Raw genomic sequence first — 20,968 nt, 5'->3', positions numbered from 1 at the left:
AGGCACACAATAGAGACTGTATAACTTAGTGTGCAATGGAAAGATAGATAGCCCTAGAGTGATGGGCGTATATACAATGCACGGGGGAAAAAACCTCCTAAAGAGGAAAAAAATGCCCCGGTGGTCCTAATGTGTTCACACACATCACTACCACATGTATATGGTAACAAATCCCCCCTGGAGTGATGCGGTGAACGAGAGTTGGCACATGAGTAAAGAGAAGTGCCATGCCCTGAGGACAGGATCACTCCACAAAGGGGAGTAAGCCCAAAGCTTTGCAGAAAGCTTCAAGCTTCTCACGAGACAATGCCTTTGTGAAAAGATCTGCAAGGTTGTCCTATGTTGGCACATAAGCCAAGCTGATCTCTCCTGCTGAGAGCCTCTCCCTGACATAGTGGTAATGCACCTCAATGTGCTTTGTGCGAGCATGAGAAATTGGGTTCCTCGCAACAACTGCCAATGCGCCCTGACTGTCAGTGTAGATAGTGTTGGCAGTGTCCTGTCCAACACCCAAATCAGCCATAAGGCGTCTGAGCCATACACACTCAACCGTAGTTGTGAAGACTGCCTTGTACTCAGCCTCACAACTTGAAGTGGCCACAGTAAGTTGCTTCTTGCTCAACCATGATATACATGAACTGCCAAGCATGAAACAAAAACCACTTGTGAACACTCCCGTGTCAAAACAACCAGCCCAATCTGAGTCCGAAAAAGCATGTAAGTATGGCGGCAATGATCCCCCCTTGGGATAAAACAAGCCAAGATGTAAAGTGCCACTAAGGTAGCGGAAAATCCTCTTGACAGCCTGCCAATGCTTAGACCCTGGGCTATGCATAAATCTACTGACCTGTGAGACTGCAAACTAAATATCCGGCCTCGTGTTGCATACATAAATGAGGCAGCCAACAGCAGTTTGGTAAAGAGTGACATCAACAAGATCGCCAGCATCATGTAGACTCAACTTCAAACCTGTTTCCAGGGGAGTGGCAATAGGTTTGCAATCCTCAAGTCCAAACTTACATAGCAATGTCTCTATTTAACTTTTCTGACACAAGGCAATACCACCATGACACTGCTTAAATTGTATACCCAAGTAATGATGCAACAGCTCCAAATCTTTCATCTTGAAAGTAGCATTTAAATCAGTCTTGAATTCAGCAATATGTCTCTCATTTGGTCCAGTGATCAGCAAATCATCAACATAAAGAACCACAATGAGAAGTACATCACCCTCACGCTTTACATACAATGTGCTTTCTGTTGGACTGTTACGAAAGCCTCGTTTAACCAAATGAGTGTCATCTTTCTTATACCAAGCACGAGGAGATTGCTTCAACCCATACAAAGCCTTCTTACATCTGCACACTTTGTCCTCTTGTCCTTTTATGACAAAACCGCGAGGCTGTGTTACATAAACTTCCTCATATATGTCACCATTCAAGAAAGCAGTAACAATGTCTGATTGATGTACATCCCAACCAAAATGAGCTGCCAATGCACATAGAAAACGCACAGTAGTCATACGACAAGTGGGAGCAAAAGTCTCTTCATAATCTATGCCTTTTTGTTGTGCATAACCCTTTGCAACAAGTCGAGCCTTATGGCAATCAATCTCACCATCCGGCTTGCATTTCAATTTGTAAACCCACTTCGTACCAATGGCCTTTTTTCCAGGAGGCAAATCACATAAAGTCCATGTGTCATTTTCTATGAGTGCATCATATTCTGATTGCATGGCAGCCATCTAATTTTCTAAACTCTGTGCTTCATCAAAAGACAGAGGCTCCTCAATATCATGTAAGCTACACATAGCCAAAGCATAACAATCTGATGCATAAGATGCATGGCGAGAGCCTGAACGAGTACGACTAAACAAAGGTGCATCCAATTTACTGTCACGCAAAGTGTGCACCAGCCATTTTGGCATACCTCCTCATTTTCAGCCCTTTCCTCATCAAGTACATCATGTACATTTGCATCAGTAATAGGCTGATCTAAAACATTTTCAGAAACCCCCATAGGGTGTACATTTGCCTCATTGGAACTTACATTCGTATTTCCACCACTGAAAAGAGGCAACAAAGTGTCATAAATGTCCTGTGAGCTTACATTACTGTCTCTAGTACATGACAGCAAGGGCTGAACAGAATCTTCCACAAACACTACATCCCGTGAAACCAGAATACGTTTAGTTTGCGGATGATACAACATGTAACCTTTGCTTTCAGCACTATAACAAACAAAAATACATTTTATCATCCAATTTTCTGCGGTGCACTTGTGGCACCAAAGCATATGCCAAACAGCCAAAAACACGCATGTGCTCAATAGAAGGCTTTCTATCATGCCATACTTCATATGGAGTAATAGACTGCAAAGCTTTCGTAGGACACCTGTTTAGTACATAAGTGGCACACATGATGGCCTCAAGCCAAAAAGAATGTGGTAAAGCTTGACTTTTGACCATACATCGTGCCATTTTTGTCAGTGACCTGTTTTTCTTCTCAGCCACACCATTTTGCTGAGGTGTATAAGTCACTGTACATTGGTGTTTTATCCCACGACTAGCCAGAAATGCATTAAATTCATGAGACATATACTCCCCCCCTCGATCGGAACGGAGGGTGCCCATAGTACATTTCGAGACATTTTCAGCCATAGCCAAAAATTGTTTGAAGCAAATAAAAACTTCGGACTTCGCTTTAAGCGGAAATACCCATGCATGCCTGGAGTAATCATCAATGAAAGTCACGAAGTACAGGTAATTGCCCAAGGACTGAGTTTGTATGGGCCCACAAATATCACTATGCACAAGCTGCAACCTGCATGTGGCCCGAACTGAACCATCCTTTGGAAACCTAGAACGCTGCATCTTACCCAAAATACAGCCTTTACAAACATGTTTGACAGGTGCTTCAAGAGGCTGCAAAGAAGCAACCATATTAGATTTCTGCAAACGCAGCAAACTGGCAAAATCCAGATGACCAAAACGTGCATGCCAAAGTTTTGCATCTGAAATAGCCCTTGAATTTGCAACAGCATTTGCAAAATTTTGTCTCCACTTGTCATACAAAGTGAGCTTATATATCCCACGGCACAAAAGGCCAGATGCAACAATTTCATCACCAAAACTAAGATCATGAACTGTACATCTGTCATCCACAAATTTGACTACAAGTCCAAGTCTAGCAAGCACGGATACAGACAAGAGATTCTTCTTGATCCCAGGTACATAAAGTGTATCAACAAGTGTGAAGGAACTGCCATTAGCAGTAGTGAGCACAATCTTTCCAACTCCCTGAATTGGATAAGAGGCGTTGTTAGCACAAGTGACAGAATTCCCATGAGGGACAGACTCAAGAGAGGTAAACAATTCACGATGTGTCGTAATGTGCTTTGTAGCACCTCTGTCGAAATACCACACATGTGAATCTGCAACACCAACTGACAAGCATGCATCATGGACAGTAGGATTATAAGTGCACTATGCGCTAAAAGCCCATTCTGCATCAAGATCAGCAACACAGTCTCCTGTCACAGAAGACTCAACAATGGCTGTATTTGTAGTGGAACCAGCATTTGCAGTGGAACCACCCTCTTTCTTCTTAGCCTCTTTGGTCTTCCACTTAGGATACGACTTGATCAAGTGATCATTGGCTTTACAATAATGGCAATGCATTTTCTTTTTGCCCTTATCACCAGAATTTCCAAACGAATTGCTGCAAGCAGAAGCATTAGGAATAGAATTTTTGCCACTCGCAGCAGAACCATAAGAAGTGGCTGCATTGTTGTTACCACCCTTTCTTTGAGAAGCAATAAAAACCTGTTCAACTGCACGCTGTCTAGTCCTGTTTTTTCTGAAAAGTGACTCTTGCAACAGCAATGTGCATAATGCATCAAACTTGACAACTTCTGGATTTCCTTGGGTCATAAGTCTCCAAGTACTAGCAAAAGTCTGGTAAGGCATCAAGAACAGTCTGCACAAGGGAACTGTCTGAAATAACTTCACCTGCAGAAATAAGTTGCTCATTGATATCCTTGACACTAGCAAGGAAAGTGTCCATATAATCTTCCTCATGCATAATCTTCGACTCCAGCTCTTTACGCAGCAAGGCAATTTTAGCCTCATTGCGGCTTGCATAAAGACCTGCTAGAATATCCCAAGCCTGTTTTGCAAATTTTGTTGAACGGATGTGAGGAACAATGGTGCGCTTCACAGACAACGCAATCAATGCATGAGACTGCGCATCCTTAACATCCCAACGAGCTTGTTCTGCCGTAGGCAAAAGAACTCTAACAGTTGTAATCCTTGCAACAAGACCTGCAACATCCTCAACATCGCCTACAATGTTCCAGACACCCTTTGACACAAGAACATGTTGCATCATATAAGCCCACATAAGGTAGTTGTCCCCATCCAACCTATCCTCAACAACAAACATCTTGAACACATCTGTGTTGTTGTTGTCAACCATGGTAAATATTGCACCTGATGTGAAAATTGTCTGAAAATAAGAGAAATGGAGCGAGAACAACCTGTGCTATATAGCACAAACCGTAGAAGATTATAAGGCACGTGTTATACAGAAAACGACACTGACAGAAATTCTGCACAAAAAGACGAAATAGCATGTGCAGTACTGCCTGTAGTGAAAACGGAGGCCAAAATGAGCCCAAATCAAAATTATGAGCAGACCGAGCTCTACTAGCATTCCCAAAATATTTGTCGACCTGCGAACGCTTGTCAAAGCTCACTGAAATCGGAGAAAGTGAGCAGGCGTGTACTGGAGCAATTGACGACTAAGCCCGGGAGGACGTGACCTGCTCTGATACCAATTGTTGGAATTAGGGTTACAGAGAAACACACACAGCTTGGAGAAGATGAAGGAAGCTCAATGCACACAATAGAGAGTGTATAACTTAGTGTGCAATGGAAAGATAGATAGCCCTAGAGTGATGGACGTATATACAATGCACGGGGTAAAAAACCTCCTAAAGAGGAAAAAAATGCCCCGGTTGTCCTAATGTATTCACACACATCACTACCACATGTATATGGTAACAAAATCAACTTCCCATCTCTAGCAATTTGCTACTTGTACAAGCCTCCTTGGTTCTCCCGTAACCTTGTCCTAAAAGGAGCTTCAAGTCTCCACAGCTTTGGAAAAATAAAAATCCTTTCAAAACATCTCGAATGCAGAAGTGAAGTGTGAGTTTAGGAAATGAAAAGCCTAATGAAAGTGGAAAATTCAATTACTTTTGCAAGTTTCAACACTAGTTTAATACCACAACTTGATACTAGGATGTCCTTCTTAGGTTATTTCCATACATCTATTGTGAAAAGACCACCAAAAATCAGTGCTTCAATTTGTGCTATGGCCGACATATATACTTCCTAAGATAAGAAGTATGTAGTAGTTTTGTGAACCATATCTAGGTTGCAGACATGCCTCTATATAAATTTGCAATGAAGCTAAGAACCCCCCATCATCTCAAATATACATAAGAATTGGCTGTTTGCCACACATGTGATAGAAAAAGAATCCTTTTCACCCTCGAAAAAAATCTATATATGCAAGTGAGTGTGACTAAAAACAGAGGACATTATAATGTAAGACTTCAGAAGTTGTTTTCTTTTACTCAAATAAGTGCCCAAACAAATGGACCAATTTTCTCCTATCGGGCAGCACAAAAACGTCCTTTGGAAATTTCGGTGTCCAAGTACCGAACTAGTGTTAAGAAGATTCAAAACCAGGTCTCATTGCTTTCCAAGGAATTTGTCCTGCTAATTGATTTTCATTGTAACCATAGCAAAATCTACAACCATCGCACATCCACCAATCATTGCAAACCTGCAAAGCCAAGCTTACTTTGCTGCTTCAATTTTTGCTTTTCATATCAACAAGGGAAGTGGCATGTTTAAAGCACCTACCTATCTCAGAAGTTGACATCAAGATGCAAAATTGATGTGGCCATACAAAGAAAGCTACTTCTGATGGGGGCATAGAGTCCTCTGAAGCTCTTTTGTGACTCAAAATACAATACAGGCCATGAAGTGAAACTGTTTGCAAGCGACACAAGGGAGTCGATAGGTCTCAAAGTATCACGACCTTCTTCAGAGACTCATAAGACCGTCTTACAAATCGTAACTGCACCACAATGCCATTTTCACCAACTTGGCCACCAAAAATTACAAAGACTCCTCAAAAATCGGACGGCCAACAATTTGTTTCTTGGTTGGCTGTCAGCAACCCCCAAGATATGAAACAGGAAAAAGAGCCCAATGTCTTCCTTTATTTGAGTGAAGATGGACAATGTGAGCGTCAAAATACAACCATCAGTGTACATGATTCCTAGTTATAGCCGGCATCTCTACCCAAAAATACACAGGCGTGCAACCAGTAGATACATGGACCTCCTCCAGAAAACTCGCTTTCTTCAAAAGCTCTCAGAACTCTTCAATCTTTGATTGGTTTCTTTGTACCTACCACTAGCCTCTATCCCCAAGGATCATCCCAACCTTTTGGGCCTTCTCTCTTTACAAAGTCTATAATTGCATTGACAGCTTCTTTGACTCGGTTTGATAAGCTGTGATTTCCCCACTCTATCTCGACTTTCTCTGCTCCTCCCATAGCCTTGCAAAGCCTGCTTGGTAAAATGGAAGTTAGGCTTGAATCTCAATTTGCTACATAGAAAAAAATCAGCTTTAAATATGCAAAGTTGAAATTTGAATGGATAGATAAGAGCGAATGCCGAAGAATAGTTTGGGAGAAATGCGCACCTTTCTACTAACGCCTTTTTGTTTACATACTCTGGTACATACTCATCAGCCATGGAAAAAATAACCTGCATTGAACAGGATCCAGATCAAAATTAAAACCTCGAAGCTCTCCTTAAATATGTTCTGTTTCATGGCCCCACTTCAGCCTCAAACAATTCATTGTTAACACTAGGGTTGTGTTAACACAACTAACGTTTGTGTGAATTCTTGTTCTGTTAATCCACAAAAAACCTCATGAAGACCTTTTAGACATTTGTTCTCAAGGCTTCTTCTTGGCTCAATGATACCCTATCTTCTTGGTTTCTTGAAAAATACCGAGTCTCAAAGCCTATTTTATAGACTGAGGTGTTAAGCCAATAAAGTGGCTCAAGCCTCGAGCCCCTTACATGGCTAAAACACAAACCTAGCGTTAATGAGTCTAGAATGGGAGGGCACCACGTGCCAATGGAAAAGAATAGACTGAAAAAATTTGAGCACTTTAAATAACACGCACCACACACAAGACAAGGAGTGGCGGAGTTCCACCTCAAGAGAGCGCTAGCCCCAAGCCCTGGAGTCCCTTTTGGTATTTCTTTATATTGTTGCAACACAGTACAAGCCGCTACTCTGTCCTCTGCACTCCCATGCGGAGACGTGCCAGAGACTGAGCCCATGGCACATATTTAAAGGCTCTCCGCCTATCCAAAAGCAATACATGAAAAGCATCCAGTCCTAAAAGCATCTAGCCTCTAAAACAGCTAGCGTATTTTAGGAATTCCATACACCTGCTGCCACGTCAGCCAGCTGTTAACGCAAATCGCGGAAATCCGTCCTCCTCCACATGACACTGTCCACGCGATTTCCTGGTGCAGTCCGTATAGTAATCACGCTAGGCCTCCAAGGTTATCAGCTTGAGAAGAGTCACCTGTTGCGAGCTGTCGAAAAATTTCAAGTCGTAATTTGCTAGGGTTTCCATGGCAAGCATTTCAAGATGTCATAGGACGGGCGCCACGTGCCAATAGAAAAGAACAAACTGAACAGACTTTTACCACTTCAATAACAATTGAACTGAAAGAGAGAGACGACATGCGACACGGAGTGGCGGAATTCCACCCAAGAGAGTATTGGCCCCAAACCTTGGCACCCCTTTCGGTGTTTCTTTATATTGCATCAACACAGTACAAGCCGGTACTCCAGACTCTGCACCTTCTCCAGGAAGCATGCCAGAGAATGAGCCCATGGCCTCATATCTAAAGGCCCAAAAGGAGTTTACATGAAAAGCCTTCAAACTCAAAAGCATTTGGTCCAAAAACAATGCCCAAAAGCTGCCAACGTAATTTACAGAAATCCGTACAACTGCCACATCAACAGCGCAAATCGCGGAAATCCGTACAAGCTGCCACGTCAACATGTCAACGCAACTTCCGGAGCATCTGTACTGCTGCCACATCATCAGCTGCGCAAGTCTTTGTGTGTGTGTGTGTGGGTCCAGCTTTATTTTAATCCCTTTATATCACCTGGGCCCCATCGAACGGGGTCCCATAAGTTGGTAGGACTTCTTCTTCCGCTGTTGCTTGTTCTTCTTAGGTTTTAGGCCCCTCGGCCGTGATCTGAAGGTTGGCTCTGCTCTTCAGTGACTTGACACGTAGCAGTTTGTGACATCCCTCTTTTTGAAAGAAAGTAATCGTCCGCGATTACAGCATATCTGCAAAACAATTCAAGTTAGCTCAAACATTTCCGAGGGTCATTCCAAGGGACCAATAAATTTGCTCTTTTTTTTATTAAGGAGTTGGCTTCTCCTTTCGGCTCTTTTGATCAAGGAGTTGGCTTCTCCTTTCGTCCACATCAGAACTCTTGATATTCCGACGTAGTAAAATTAGCCATCACACCCAGACCGTATTGATCTTCTACGGGTGTCTTGATGCACTAAAATTACATACCCAGGCAATCTCATCCAATTAGAAATATTCAGTGGTTGACACATCACAATGCAACGCAAATGCTCACATATCCGAAGATACTCAAATAAAATTCAAGTAGTCTCTGGTTTGCTCTGTCTACTCTTCTTTAGGACCGGTATGCTTTCAAAAAAGCACACGCCTGATGCTCTGATACACTGTCACAAGACAGGCACCACGTGCCAATAGAAAAGAACAAACTGAACAGACTTTTAGCACTTCAATAACAGCTGAACTAAAAGAGAGAGACGACACGCGACACGGAGTTGCGGAATTCCATCCCAGAGAGTATTGGCCCCAAACCTTGGCGCCCCTTTCGATATTTCTTTATATTGCATCAACACAGTACAAGCAGGTACTCCAGACTCTGCACCTTGTCTAGGAAGCATGCCAAAGAATGAGCCCATGGCCTCATATTTAAAGGCCCTAGGCCCAAAAGCAGTTTACATGAAAAGCCTTCAAACTCAAAAGCATTTGGTCCAAAAGCAATGGCCAAAAGCTGCCAGCGTAATTTACGAAAATCCGTACAACTGCCACGTCAACAACGCAAATCGCGTAAATCCGTACAGGCTGCCATGTCAGCATGTCAATGCAATTTTCGGAGCGTTCGTATTGCTGCCACGTCATCAGCTACGCAAGTCTTGTGTGTGTGTGTGTGTGGGTCCTGCTTTATTTTAATCCCTTTATGTCACTTGGGCCCCATCGAACGGGGTCCCATAAGTTGGTAGGACTTCTTCTTCTGTTGTTGCTTATTCTTCTTAGGTCTTAGGCCCCTCAGCCGTGATCTGAAGGTTGGCTCTGCTCTTCAGTGACTTGACACGTCAACAGTTTGTGACACAAGATACCCACTATGCAAGAAACTACACTCCGAAGGAAGATGTCCAAAAAGCATGCAACTTCAGGCAAAAAATTACTTTACAGCTTGCCAAGTCCTTGGAGTGTGCGACTTGATAGCTATAAACATCCACCATTGCATGGCACTGCTTCTGAGAAAAGCTGTGGCCCGAAAGATCTGCCCGAGTCAATGCGTAGGGTTTGTCGAGAGGAGCTTCTTCTCTTGCAAGTGGTCTTGGGTTCTTTATGACTTATGCCCCGTAAGACGAAGCAATGAAGACGAGAGCGCGCTCGATGCACGATGGACTGAGGGTGGGAGTGGCTAATAAGTTCAGGGCAGGGACAAAAAGATTTCTTTGAATAAATAAAAAAATCTGTAAAATCTAGAAGAGCCGTCTTGCTCTATCTGCTTTTGAAGGACCGGTATGCTTTCAGAAACACACCTCAAGCTCAAATTCCATTGTAACAGAAGGGCACCAAGTGCCAACAAAAAAGAACAGACTAAACAACTTTAAGCACTTCAAATAACAACTGAATTGAAAGAGATGAGTGACACACGAGACGGAGAGTGGCAGAGTTCCACCCCAAGAGAGCACTAGCCCCAAACCCTACGCCCCTTTTGGTGTTTCTTTATATTGCTGCAACACAATACAAGCCAGTACTCTCTCTTCTGTACTTTTGGTATTTCTTTATATTGTTGCAACACAGTACAAACCCGTACTCTCTCCCACGCGAAGACGTGCCAAAGACTAAGCCCATTTATAGGCCCAGGGCGTATCCAAAAGCAATACATGAAAAACATCGATTCCTAAAAGCATTTGGCCTCTAAAAACAGCCATTGTAATTTTAGGAATTCCATACACCTGCTGCCACGTCAACCAGCTGTTAGTGCAGAACGCGGAAATATGAACTCCTACCAAATGGCACTGTCAACGCGATTTCCAAATGCAGTCTGGACAGCCTATCAACGTAAATTCCGGGGCTACTGTACAGTTGTGTTACGTCATCTGTTTTGCGCTATGTAGAGTTTTGGGTGTGTGAACTGCTTTATTTTAATGTTTTTAAAGCCTACGAACTTGGGCCACCATCAAACGGGGTCCCATAATTTAACATTTAGGCCACTCGGCAAGACTTTTGTAAGTTGATAAAACTTCTTCCCACCCGAGCACAAACGACGTTTTGGGAGTATGCCCTAGAACAGTTGGTATGATGAGGAGTGTAGAGAGATGAGAGCCACACTTCAGAGAGAGGTGTTCCTGGGAGCCATTACTCATAGGCAGTCATAGATAGCCTTCCGACGCCTAGTAGACGGAAGAAGAGGACTTACCTTGCTCAGTTAGAGGAGGAGTTGTGCAAGCTATTCATGAACCAAGACTCAGGCGAGGCATGTAGATTTTTTCGTGAGCATTTCCCCCACCAGCTATCACATCAACTGAGATTCGGGACGCATATGCAGCATTTCTTTACACAATTCCATGACAGCAATCTCTACCCGACCCTCCGGAGCCAGGCCTACAGACATGCACTTTCTTTACCGCTGAGATGGTAAAGAAAGTCATTGATAGGATGAGGACCAGGAGAGCATATGATCATGATGGATTGATGGTGGAGCACATTATACATGCTAGAGATATGCTTGCAGAGGTTCTTGCAGTAATGTTCAACTGAGCCATATGTGAGGGTTTTCCAGATGCATGTCTACTATGGCCTATATTCAAGGCAGGAGACCCCATGATACCGAGGAATTACCGTACTATCATAATTGGGCACACAATAGCTAGGTTGTATGCATCCATTCTTGAGCAAAGGTCGAGTAGATTGGCAGCAAGAGCAGGCATACGGGTATCAGGCCAGGCAGGTTTCACGAGGGGCTTTTCTACTCTTGATCATATATTGACACTCAGAGCTGTATCACATGGTAGGAGGATTTATTGTACCTTTGTGGATTTTCGCAAAGCATTTGAGACGCTTCCTTGAACTCGACTAATGCAAAGACTACAGAAGATGGGAGTACCAACAGAGCTGATTTGGGGAGTCATGGCTTCATACAAGACACTCGTGGGGCAGGTTCGTACTCTCGAGGTTATCTTAGCAGATTCACTCCATTGTTGGAGTGAAACAGGGATGCCACTCTCCCCTACATTGCTGACAAGAGCATATGCACCTTTGGGGAGCATGGAGAGAATGTGTTCGCAGATTCAGTTTCGGGAACCTCAAACAAAGTTGTGTCTATTTGACACATTGGTTACTTCAGCTATGCTCTATGGGTGCAGATATGGGAATCATCAGTAGGCCATCATAGGCGAGCTGGCAATACTGATGGATGGAGATGGATGGAGAGGTCTCTATGATTTCTCGGATGATTAGGGCAAAGGCCTCTATACCGCACAAGATTATTTGTGCAGAGCTTGCTGCTCCCCCGGGTCTCCCCAAAGATAGATATGCTCGCCTAGCTGTGGAGTCTTCCTCCGTTCTCGCATTCCTTCGCGTGGCACTGTGCGTACTTGAAGGGGATTAGCAATTAGCTAATCCGGTTCCTGTACAGAAAGCTCTTGCCTTGGCAAACGTGCATAAAACCCCCGAATTATACATGGTCATCTGAGAATCCCAACTAGTGGGGCATAACCATATGTGCAAAGGGGAGAGAGATGCGCGAGAGCAAATTGAGGGTCCCAAAAATTAAACAAAAATCATTGAAAAGAAACCAACAACTCAAGTTAGCAATTGCCACGTACTCGTGACACCTCTCATCTTAACATACTCAATTGAAAACTTTTTAGGTTTAAGATGTCCAAAGTCCAAAATATTCATTCACACGCGCGCGCGCACACACAACACACACAATTCCCTCAAAAAGTATCAATCTCGTCTATCTGCATCGGCCGGTAAACTAAGTTATCCATGTCAGCGAACTATACAATATAGGCTAATGGTTGTAAAAATTCCACTAATAGCATCGCGAGTCCCAATAATACAAGTACACAACTCTAGAGCTCAACAAGGAAAAATTTCACGTAAGGAAATGCAGGCTATTCCAAAGGGTAAGATAAAATAAAAAATGACAATGTTAGGGCTCAATTGCCCCAAATCTTTCATGTTTCAAATGTGCCAAACAGCATCCTGGAGGAGTGTGGCATCTAGTTTATAATCCCAAGTTCAACCATTGGCACTAATGGCACTATCTTCAAACTTATACAAGAGGATAAATACAGTGAAGACCTAAAGAACAGTAACCTGCAATGTTGTGTGAGGACATTGCATGCTTTTTTCCTACAATCTAGTATAGCAGATTTGAAATCTGATTATGGGCATGTGCTGAGCTTGAGCTTTTTCAGCAAGAATCTGACAGTGCTAGTCATGCTACCGTTCTGAACACCTTGCCAAGACTATAAACTTTATGCAACATCAGTACCATGAAGAACATGAAAAAGAGACTGTCTCCTGCCTTTGTAAACAACAAAACACCTTTTCATAGAATCCTATGAATATACACTGACCTGGCAATGAACTCTCGACATATGTCCAAGTCTCACACGGAGCTGTTGGTCTGTCAAATCAGAACTGAACATGTCATCATCTCCCAAGAAAGCGCATAAAGAATGGTACCTTCGCAGAATACGCATGGAGAGTTCATGTCAATCAATTTGGCACTGCTAATGAAAGAGTAAAACTGAAACTAAGATCAGAAAGACACACTTGCACATAATTTGAAACAAAAGCATTACCATTGCATACCATCAAATTTTCACAGAAACATGGACTTTAGTGCATGTTCCAGAAACTTACCTATATGCTGTAATTGGGGCCTCTGGTGATGCTTCACGAGGCATAAGATCCATTGATCTGCCTTGTTTTATCATTTCAGCAGCTAAATCAATCATTCCTGCTGTTCCAGGAAGAGTAGCCCTGTACTCTCTATCACTGACAGGAGCCTGCTCAGACAGGAGGCCTGCTCAGACATGCATTTCTGCTTCGAACGATTTTCTTTGACCAATAAGCAATAATAAATGACTCCAAAAACGCACGTTTGAGACATGTCACCTGTAAGATTGTCCCTCTAACAGCTCTTGAGTAGTGTGTTCCCACGCGCATGTAATGCACAATGTCCTACATTCAGAGAATGCACTATCTTGTCGATGAAAATCCTCAAAAGAAAGTAAAAGAGATGGAATTAATACTACGGGATGGTTTTTGACAGTGAACTAGTTTGTCAATGCCAGCTCTAATGATACTTACTTGGCAACCAGTGCTGTGTCCCAGAAGCATTACACCATTGGACCCCTCTTTATCAATCAAGTACGTAATAAGTTGATCAAGCTCCATAGCATCCTACAGAGTAAGGTTGCATTACTTGCTGAATGCATAACAAGAGACATTAACATTGATGAATAAACAGTTGGTTGCAAAAAGACGAGAAGATATTGCATGGCCAACCAACAGCCCTTGCTTATTGCAACTAACTTGCCATTGTACTTGCAATTAAGGTCCTCTGCCCACTGAAGAGGCTAGTTAGCAGTTTTCTCTACAAAACTTGTTACTAGAAGTTGGATTTACCCCATTAAAGAAATGACCATAAGAATCGACTGACATAAAGCATAACCTTTGAATTAGACCCATGTGTTTTAGGACCTCGTGTTCTGCAGAAAAATCTAAAGAAATAACGACATGTCAGAGCTCTAAAGCTTGCTACTTTAAAGTACATAGAAAGAATAATATCATTCAATAAAGATATTGTAGAACTTTAAAGCTCGCTCCATTAAATCTCATGGCAAGTCAGTTGGAATGGATCACAAAAGTAACCTAATATCTTTAAGCAGGCTGGTTGTTTCACCACTTGAAGCCACCAATAACTAAAGCCCATTCATTGAGCATCAACTCAAACACGGTTTAGAAGACTACGGAATGAAAATGACTTTGAATGCACGTGGGATCATGAGCAATGCGTATGGCACGACTATCCCCTAGTGAACCAGGCATGAGCAACCAGCCACGTAAATTACATCACGCAGGCAACCCATATATGCGACCAATCTATAAGGAGGGAAGGAACAACAAAGGCCCGCATGTATCAAGCACGTCTGATGTATCCCACCGACTCCAAAGAGAGTGGATAATGTCGAGCCAAAGGTTGGAGAGCACCTCCAGTAAAACCAATGGAGCCGCATTGAGAACGTGGAGGCAACGAGCCCTCATACGTTCCACAATGTGATGCTGACTAGTGTGGTATATATCTCACCTCTAGACTATGGATCGCCCTGTTTGACTATCTCTAGGATCATGTTCAAAGCGCCTCTGTAGTATCCGTCTGCTATCAGCATGAGCACCAGGTCAGTGTCAAAACACTCGTAAAAAAGCCGTTCTCCTTGTAGGTGCATGAGCCATGAAAATACACCCCACATGACGAAGCCAAACTGTATACCTACTCTCCTCAAAAGAAGGGCAAATGATATACCTAGATGAATCCAGGATAAGCCCACATTCACCCTTGAAGAAAAGTGCAAGGTATAGACCCATGGTAGTCACCCACAAGACGATATAACCATCAGCTCCATCATGCATAGTATTGACTAAATACCACGACATCCCCACTAACGTCGTCAGTGCCCAATAGTGGGTGTAGAACTAGGTACTAACATATGCTCCCCAACACAACACACACCACACGCGCACACACATGAGCATACATCAACACAAAGTTCAGCGTACTGAGTTTCTGTCATGACTCCGGAGATCAAGGGCAGACTCCGCCATAATGAAGCCTAGCACTAAAAGAAGCATGAAATCGAAAAAATTAGCACAAATGAGGTAGTTGATAGGGCATACGCACCACAAAAGATAGAAAGAATTAGCACAATATCAACTGGTCGTAACTCGGACGAAAACTTCACAATGTGAAGTCTGCATGTCCGCTATACGACTAAAAAATATACCTAGATGAATCCAGGATAAGCCCACATTCACCCTTGAAGAAAAGTGCAAGGTATAGACCCATGGTAGTCACCCACAAGATGATATAACCATCAGCTCCATCATGCATAGTATTGACTAAATACCACGACATCCCCACTAACGTCGTCAGTGCCCAATAGTGGGTGTAGAACTAGGTACTAACATATGCTCCCCAACACAACACACACCACACGCACACACGCATGAGCATACATCAACACAAACTTCAGCGTACTGAGTTTCTGTCATGACTCCGGAGATCAAGGGCAGACTCAGCCATAATGAAGCCTAGCACTAAAAGAAGTATGAAATCGAAAAAATTAGCACAAATGATCTCCAAATGATATGTGAGGAAGGGAAAATGTCACAAACCGTTGATGTGACGACCACTTAAGAGAAAGGGGGTTAGGACTCTCTGATCCTAAGCCTAGCCAACCTGTAGATCCAACCGAGGTGCCTAAACCCTAACAGAAGAAGAAGCAAAAAAAAAGTTGTACCAACTTACTGAAGCCGGCCGAGGGGCCTAAAAGATAAATTGGTTTAGAAATAAAAATCCTGACCCGACAACTTGCAGAACATTGGCGGAGGGGCCTAACCAAAAAAGCAAAGCAAACTCACAAACACATAGTTTTGAATAGAAACTAATATGGCATGTCTTACAGATAGCCCCACAATTTGCGGAAGTGGTAGCTCACATGGCAGCACTATACGGACAGCCCTCTGGGCAGGAGCTTTTGAACCACATGCGTTTAGATCATATGCTTTTCATGTGAGTTGCTTTTGGTGAGGCCAAGGACCTTTAAATAGTGTATTGGGCATTCACTACCCACAGGAGTTGCAGAGCAGAGCCACACGATTGTACTTTGTTGAAGTAATATAAAGAACTACCAAAAATGGCACCACAGTTTAGGGCCATTGTACTTCTCTATTCCGATTGGGGGAGTTTTCAGAAATATGGTGCAACCATCTGATGTTGACCCTGTGCAACCACCTCTGCCACTGTCGTTGCCACCACCTCCCCCACCGCCACCTAGATACAACAGTTGGAGTCCATATGCCAATCCCTACTATTGTAACGGGGACGGGCACCACGGCACCACGTGCCAACGGAAAAGAACAGACTAAACAAATTTAAGCACTTCAAATAACAACTAAATTAAAAGAGATGCACGACACATGAGACGAGGAGTGGCGGAGTTCCACCCCAAGAGAGCACTGGCCCCAAACGTTGGCGCCCCTTTCGGTATTTTTTTATATTGCTTCAACTTAGTACAATGCCAGTACTTCAGGCTCCGCACCTTCACATAGAAGCGTGCCAGAGAATGAGCCCTTGGCCTCCCAAAAGCAGTTTACAGGAAAAGCTATAAACTCAAAAGAAACTGGTCCAAAAGCTGGCGTGAAAAGATACCAGCACAAATTACGAAAATCCGTACAAGTGCCATGTGGCACTGTCAGCGCGAATCGCGGGACTATCCGTACAGCCTGCCACATCAGCATATTAGAGCGTTTTGCAACGGGGGTTCTGTATAGCAGCCATGTCATCAACTTTTTCGCCTTTATTTTATGCTTTAGGTTTCCTTGGCCCCATTGGACGGGGTCTCATAAGTTGGTGGGAACTCTTCTTTAAAAATAGGCCACTCGTCAAGAGTTTGCAAGTTGGTAAAACTTCTTCTGTTGCTTCTACTGTATCTAAGGTTTAGGCTCCTTGGCCCCGATCTGCATGTTGACTCTGTTCTTCAATGGCTTCACATGTCAACAGTTTGTGACATCCCCCCTTCTTGAAAGAAAGTAATCATCCGCAAGTACAGCATATCTGCAAAACAACTCAAGTTAGCTCAAAAATTTCTGAGGGACAATCAGTTTTTTCATTCCACATTGGAGCTCTTGATAACCTAGGTCGTTGGCTTCCCAGAAAAATCTCATCCAATAAGGAGTCTCATTCCAGATTGGAGCTCTTGATATCCTGGTCGTTGGTTTCCCACAAAAATCCCATCCAATAAGGAATGGTTGGCACATCACAATGTAGCACAAATGCTCGCATATGCATGTTACAAGACATAGAAACATAAAGTCGCCGATGAACACTCCCCTCGCCAATAACCATCCAGGTCCGGGCCATGAGCTGTCCAATGACTGCCTCATCACTCCTCCCACAAATAACCTAAAAAGGTCCGGGCCATGAGATAAACAGGCCTTTTACAACTAATTGCCCCCCAGGCCGCAACCTGCGTCGTTTCCTTGGCAAGCACCCCACTCTACCAGAAGCTGCACTCCGAAGAAACGATGTCTGAAGACATGTACCTTCGGGCAAAAATTTTCTTGAAAGCTTGCCAAGTCATTGGAGTGTGCGGCTTGGTAGCAATAGACATCCACCACTGCATGGCGATACCTCTGAGAAAAATGCCAGTTGGAAAATTCTTTGATCCTTCTGTTGCAAGTAATCTTTACGGCTTATGCCCTATAAGATAGAGCGATGAAGACGAGAGCTCGGCCGATAAGCGATGGAGTAAGGGTGGAAGTGGCTCATAAGTCCCAGGTCGAGACACGAAGGTTCTTTAATAAAATTCCCAGCATGAAGATTCTTGCTCTGTCTGCTCTTTGGTAGGATCGGTGTGATTTCAGAAAAGCACACGCCTAAAGCTCTGGTACCACTGTAACAGGGATGCACACAACAAGACCACGTGCCAATAGAAAAGAACAGATTGAACAACTTTAAGCGCTTCAAATAAGAACTAAACTAAAAGAGATGCACAACACACGAGACAAGGAGTGGCCGAGTCCCAAAAGCAGTTTACATAAAAAGCTATAACTGAAAAGCAATTGGTCCAAAAGCTGGCGTGAAAAGTTGCCAGCACAAATTACAAAAATCTGTACAAGTGCCAAATGGCACTATCAGCGCGAATTGCAGGCCTATCTGTTATAGCCTGCCACGTCAGCATATCGACACGTCTCGCGGGGGTTCCGTATAGCAGTCACGTCATCAACTTTTTCGCCTTTATTTTATGCTTTAGGTTCCCTGGTCCCATCGGACAGGGTCCCATAAGTTAATGGAGCTCTTCTTTAAAAATAGGCCACTCATCAAGACTTTGCAAGTTGGTAAAACTGTTTCTCTTGTTTCTAGGGTTTAGGCTCCTCGGCCGGGATCTGAAGGTTGGCTCCGTTCTTCACTGCCTTACACGTCAGCAGTTTGTGACATCCCCTCTTCTTGAAAGAAAGTAATCGTCCACGATTACAGCATATCTGCAAAACAACTCAAGTTAGCTCAAAAATTTCCAAGGGACAATCACTTTTCTCATTCCAGATGAGGGCTCTTGATATCGTGGGTCGTTGCCTTCCCACAAAAATCTCATCTATTAAGGAGTCTCATTCCAGATTAGAGCTCTTGATATCCTTGGTCATTGGTTTCCCAAAAAAATCTCATCCAATAAGGAATATTCCATGGTTGGCACATCACAATGCAACATAAATGCTCACATACGCATGTTACAAGACATTGAAACATAAAGTCGCCGATGAACACCCCCCTACAAATAACCATCCAGCACAGGGCATGCGTTGTTCATCGACTCCCTCAACTTCCGCAAATAACCTAAAAAGGTCCGGGCCATGAGATATAGAGGCCTTTTACAACAACACGCCCCCCAGACTGTTACAGACTTAATCACCCCAAGTCGGAAATCGACCACGATACACGAGAGAATCACTTAAAATACTTCACAACTTTATCACACTTTAAAAAATTGGAGTCAACACGGCCCAGCATAGTTCCGTGCCTAGAGGTATTGGCCCCAAAATCTAGCGCCCCTTTCAGTGTTTCTTTTTATATTAATGCTTGAGCAAAGTTACAACTCCCGCGGGACCTCTGCTCTCAGACTCTCCGTCCATATGCTCTGCAGAGTGAGACCCCAAGGGCTCTATTTATTCTTACAAGGGATGCCGCAAAAGCAATTGATTCAAAAGCAATCAATCCCAAAAGTATCTGGTCCAAAAATTGCCCCCAAAAGCAATTAGCACAAATTGCGGAAATCCGTACACATGTCAGCACGAAACACAAAGGTCAGTACAACTGCCACGTCAGCATGCCGACACAATTCAAGAGATTCCGTACTGCTGTCCACGTCTTCTGTAGAAATCCGTATTGTTGTCCACGTCAACGGGCACGACCGCCACGTCATCAATTTGTGACGTACCCCTCTCTCGAAAGAATTGTAATCGCTCTCACAAACTCGTGACGTGGCATGCTCGGACACACTCACAGCAACGTATAGGCCCGCAAAACGCGGAGATAGGTTGACGTGGCAGTTCCGGATTTTCCGCCGCGTTTTGCGCTGACAATGCTGACGTGGCCTGCCGTACGGATTTCCGCTTTTTACGCTGACAGTGTACGGAATTCCTTGATTTGCGTTGAATAACTTTTGGGCCAGTCGCTTTATTTAAGAAGCTTTTAAAGTTGACAGCTTTTGGGGGTCTGCTTTTGGACATCCCTTGTAACCAACAAATAAGTGGACAGGGCCTCACTTCTCACAGTATCTGGACGCAGAGTCTAAGAGTGAGCACCTTCCCACTCTCTTGTACTTTGAACACAAATTAATACAAAAAGAAATACCGAAAGGGGAGAAAATCTTTGAGACCAATATCTCTAGGCACGGAACTACGCCATGTTGTGTCGAATCAACTGTGAATTGTAAACTGTTTTGAAGTGAATCTCTGCTACGTCGCAGTAGAATCTTGACTTGGAGTGTCCAAGTTTGTTACGGTGATATCAGAGCGCGGCCGATTTCTTTTCTGCCGGGAAATCCGATCCTTTTCTGGCGACACTTATGGATTCCAACAAAGAACAGTTGACTTCTTCTACATCTGGGGATGCGGGAAGAGATCACGAAGAAGATTCTCACGAAGAATACGGCCCACCTCGGCCTACTCAGGCAGAGATTGAAGAGATGGAACGTCGACAATTGGTTTACGAGTGACAAAGATGATGATCAACATTGCGAAGAATACGAAATTTGCAAAAATTTTGACTCAGACATCCTTCGAAGAGGAGCACACACAGTGGCACAAGGCCACAGAGCCACTGTAACCGGCCCGTAGGGCGGTAGGCGTTGGCTTTCACCCGAAAATCTTTACTTTACACACACACACACAGAGCACTTTGCAAAGAGAACCTGCGACGGGAGTTAACACTTGAATACACACGGCTCGGAAGCTAGAATGCTCCGAGCAGACGCCGACAACTTGTAGGCCCCAAAATTGGCGCCCCTTTCGGTATTTCTTTATTCTTTAGGAGGGTAAATTACAAGGTAAGGTCCTGGGAATCCTTCACGTGTATCCACCTAGATACCATTTGATTTGGCCAAATTTCGACAGCATAACAGCCCCAAAACTTGTGCGAAACCAATTCCCCTGCTGGAACTCGCTTGCACTGTCGTATACCCTCTGATTCCTGTCCAAAAACAGTAAATTCAGC

At 43.7% G+C, this 20,968-nt stretch overlaps 1 protein-coding gene across 2 annotated transcripts in view; it reads right to left on the bottom strand.

Annotated features, from left to right (window-relative positions):
• Nucleotides 1-5,841: 5,841 nt before the first annotated feature.
• LOC147440592 (alpha/beta-Hydrolases superfamily protein) overlaps nucleotides 5,842-20,968 on the bottom strand; it is a 79,593-nt gene continuing 64,466 nt past the window's right edge. For both annotated transcript variants that reach the window (XM_086530309.1, XM_086530310.1), the window contains exons 4-9: nucleotides 13,789-13,881; nucleotides 13,594-13,659; nucleotides 13,339-13,484; nucleotides 13,050-13,158; nucleotides 6,782-6,846; nucleotides 5,842-6,645 (exon numbers count right to left, since the gene is read on the bottom strand). In XM_086530309.1, the coding sequence (XP_086386435.1) occupies nucleotides 6,498-6,645; nucleotides 6,782-6,846; nucleotides 13,050-13,158; nucleotides 13,339-13,484; nucleotides 13,594-13,659; nucleotides 13,789-13,881 (627 nt within the window). In that variant the 3' untranslated portion in view covers nucleotides 5,842-6,497. The remainder of the gene's footprint in view (nucleotides 6,646-6,781; nucleotides 6,847-13,049; nucleotides 13,159-13,338; nucleotides 13,485-13,593; nucleotides 13,660-13,788; nucleotides 13,882-20,968) is intronic.

Source organism: Adiantum capillus-veneris, chromosome 15 (assembly GCF_014529385.1).
Source record: "Adiantum capillus-veneris isolate H3 chromosome 15, ASM1452938v2, whole genome shotgun sequence".
NCBI classification, from domain to species: domain Eukaryota; kingdom Viridiplantae; phylum Streptophyta; class Polypodiopsida; order Polypodiales; family Pteridaceae; genus Adiantum; species Adiantum capillus-veneris.
Note: the sequence above shows the minus strand (reverse complement) of the source record. Positions and strands in the feature narration are given on the sequence as shown.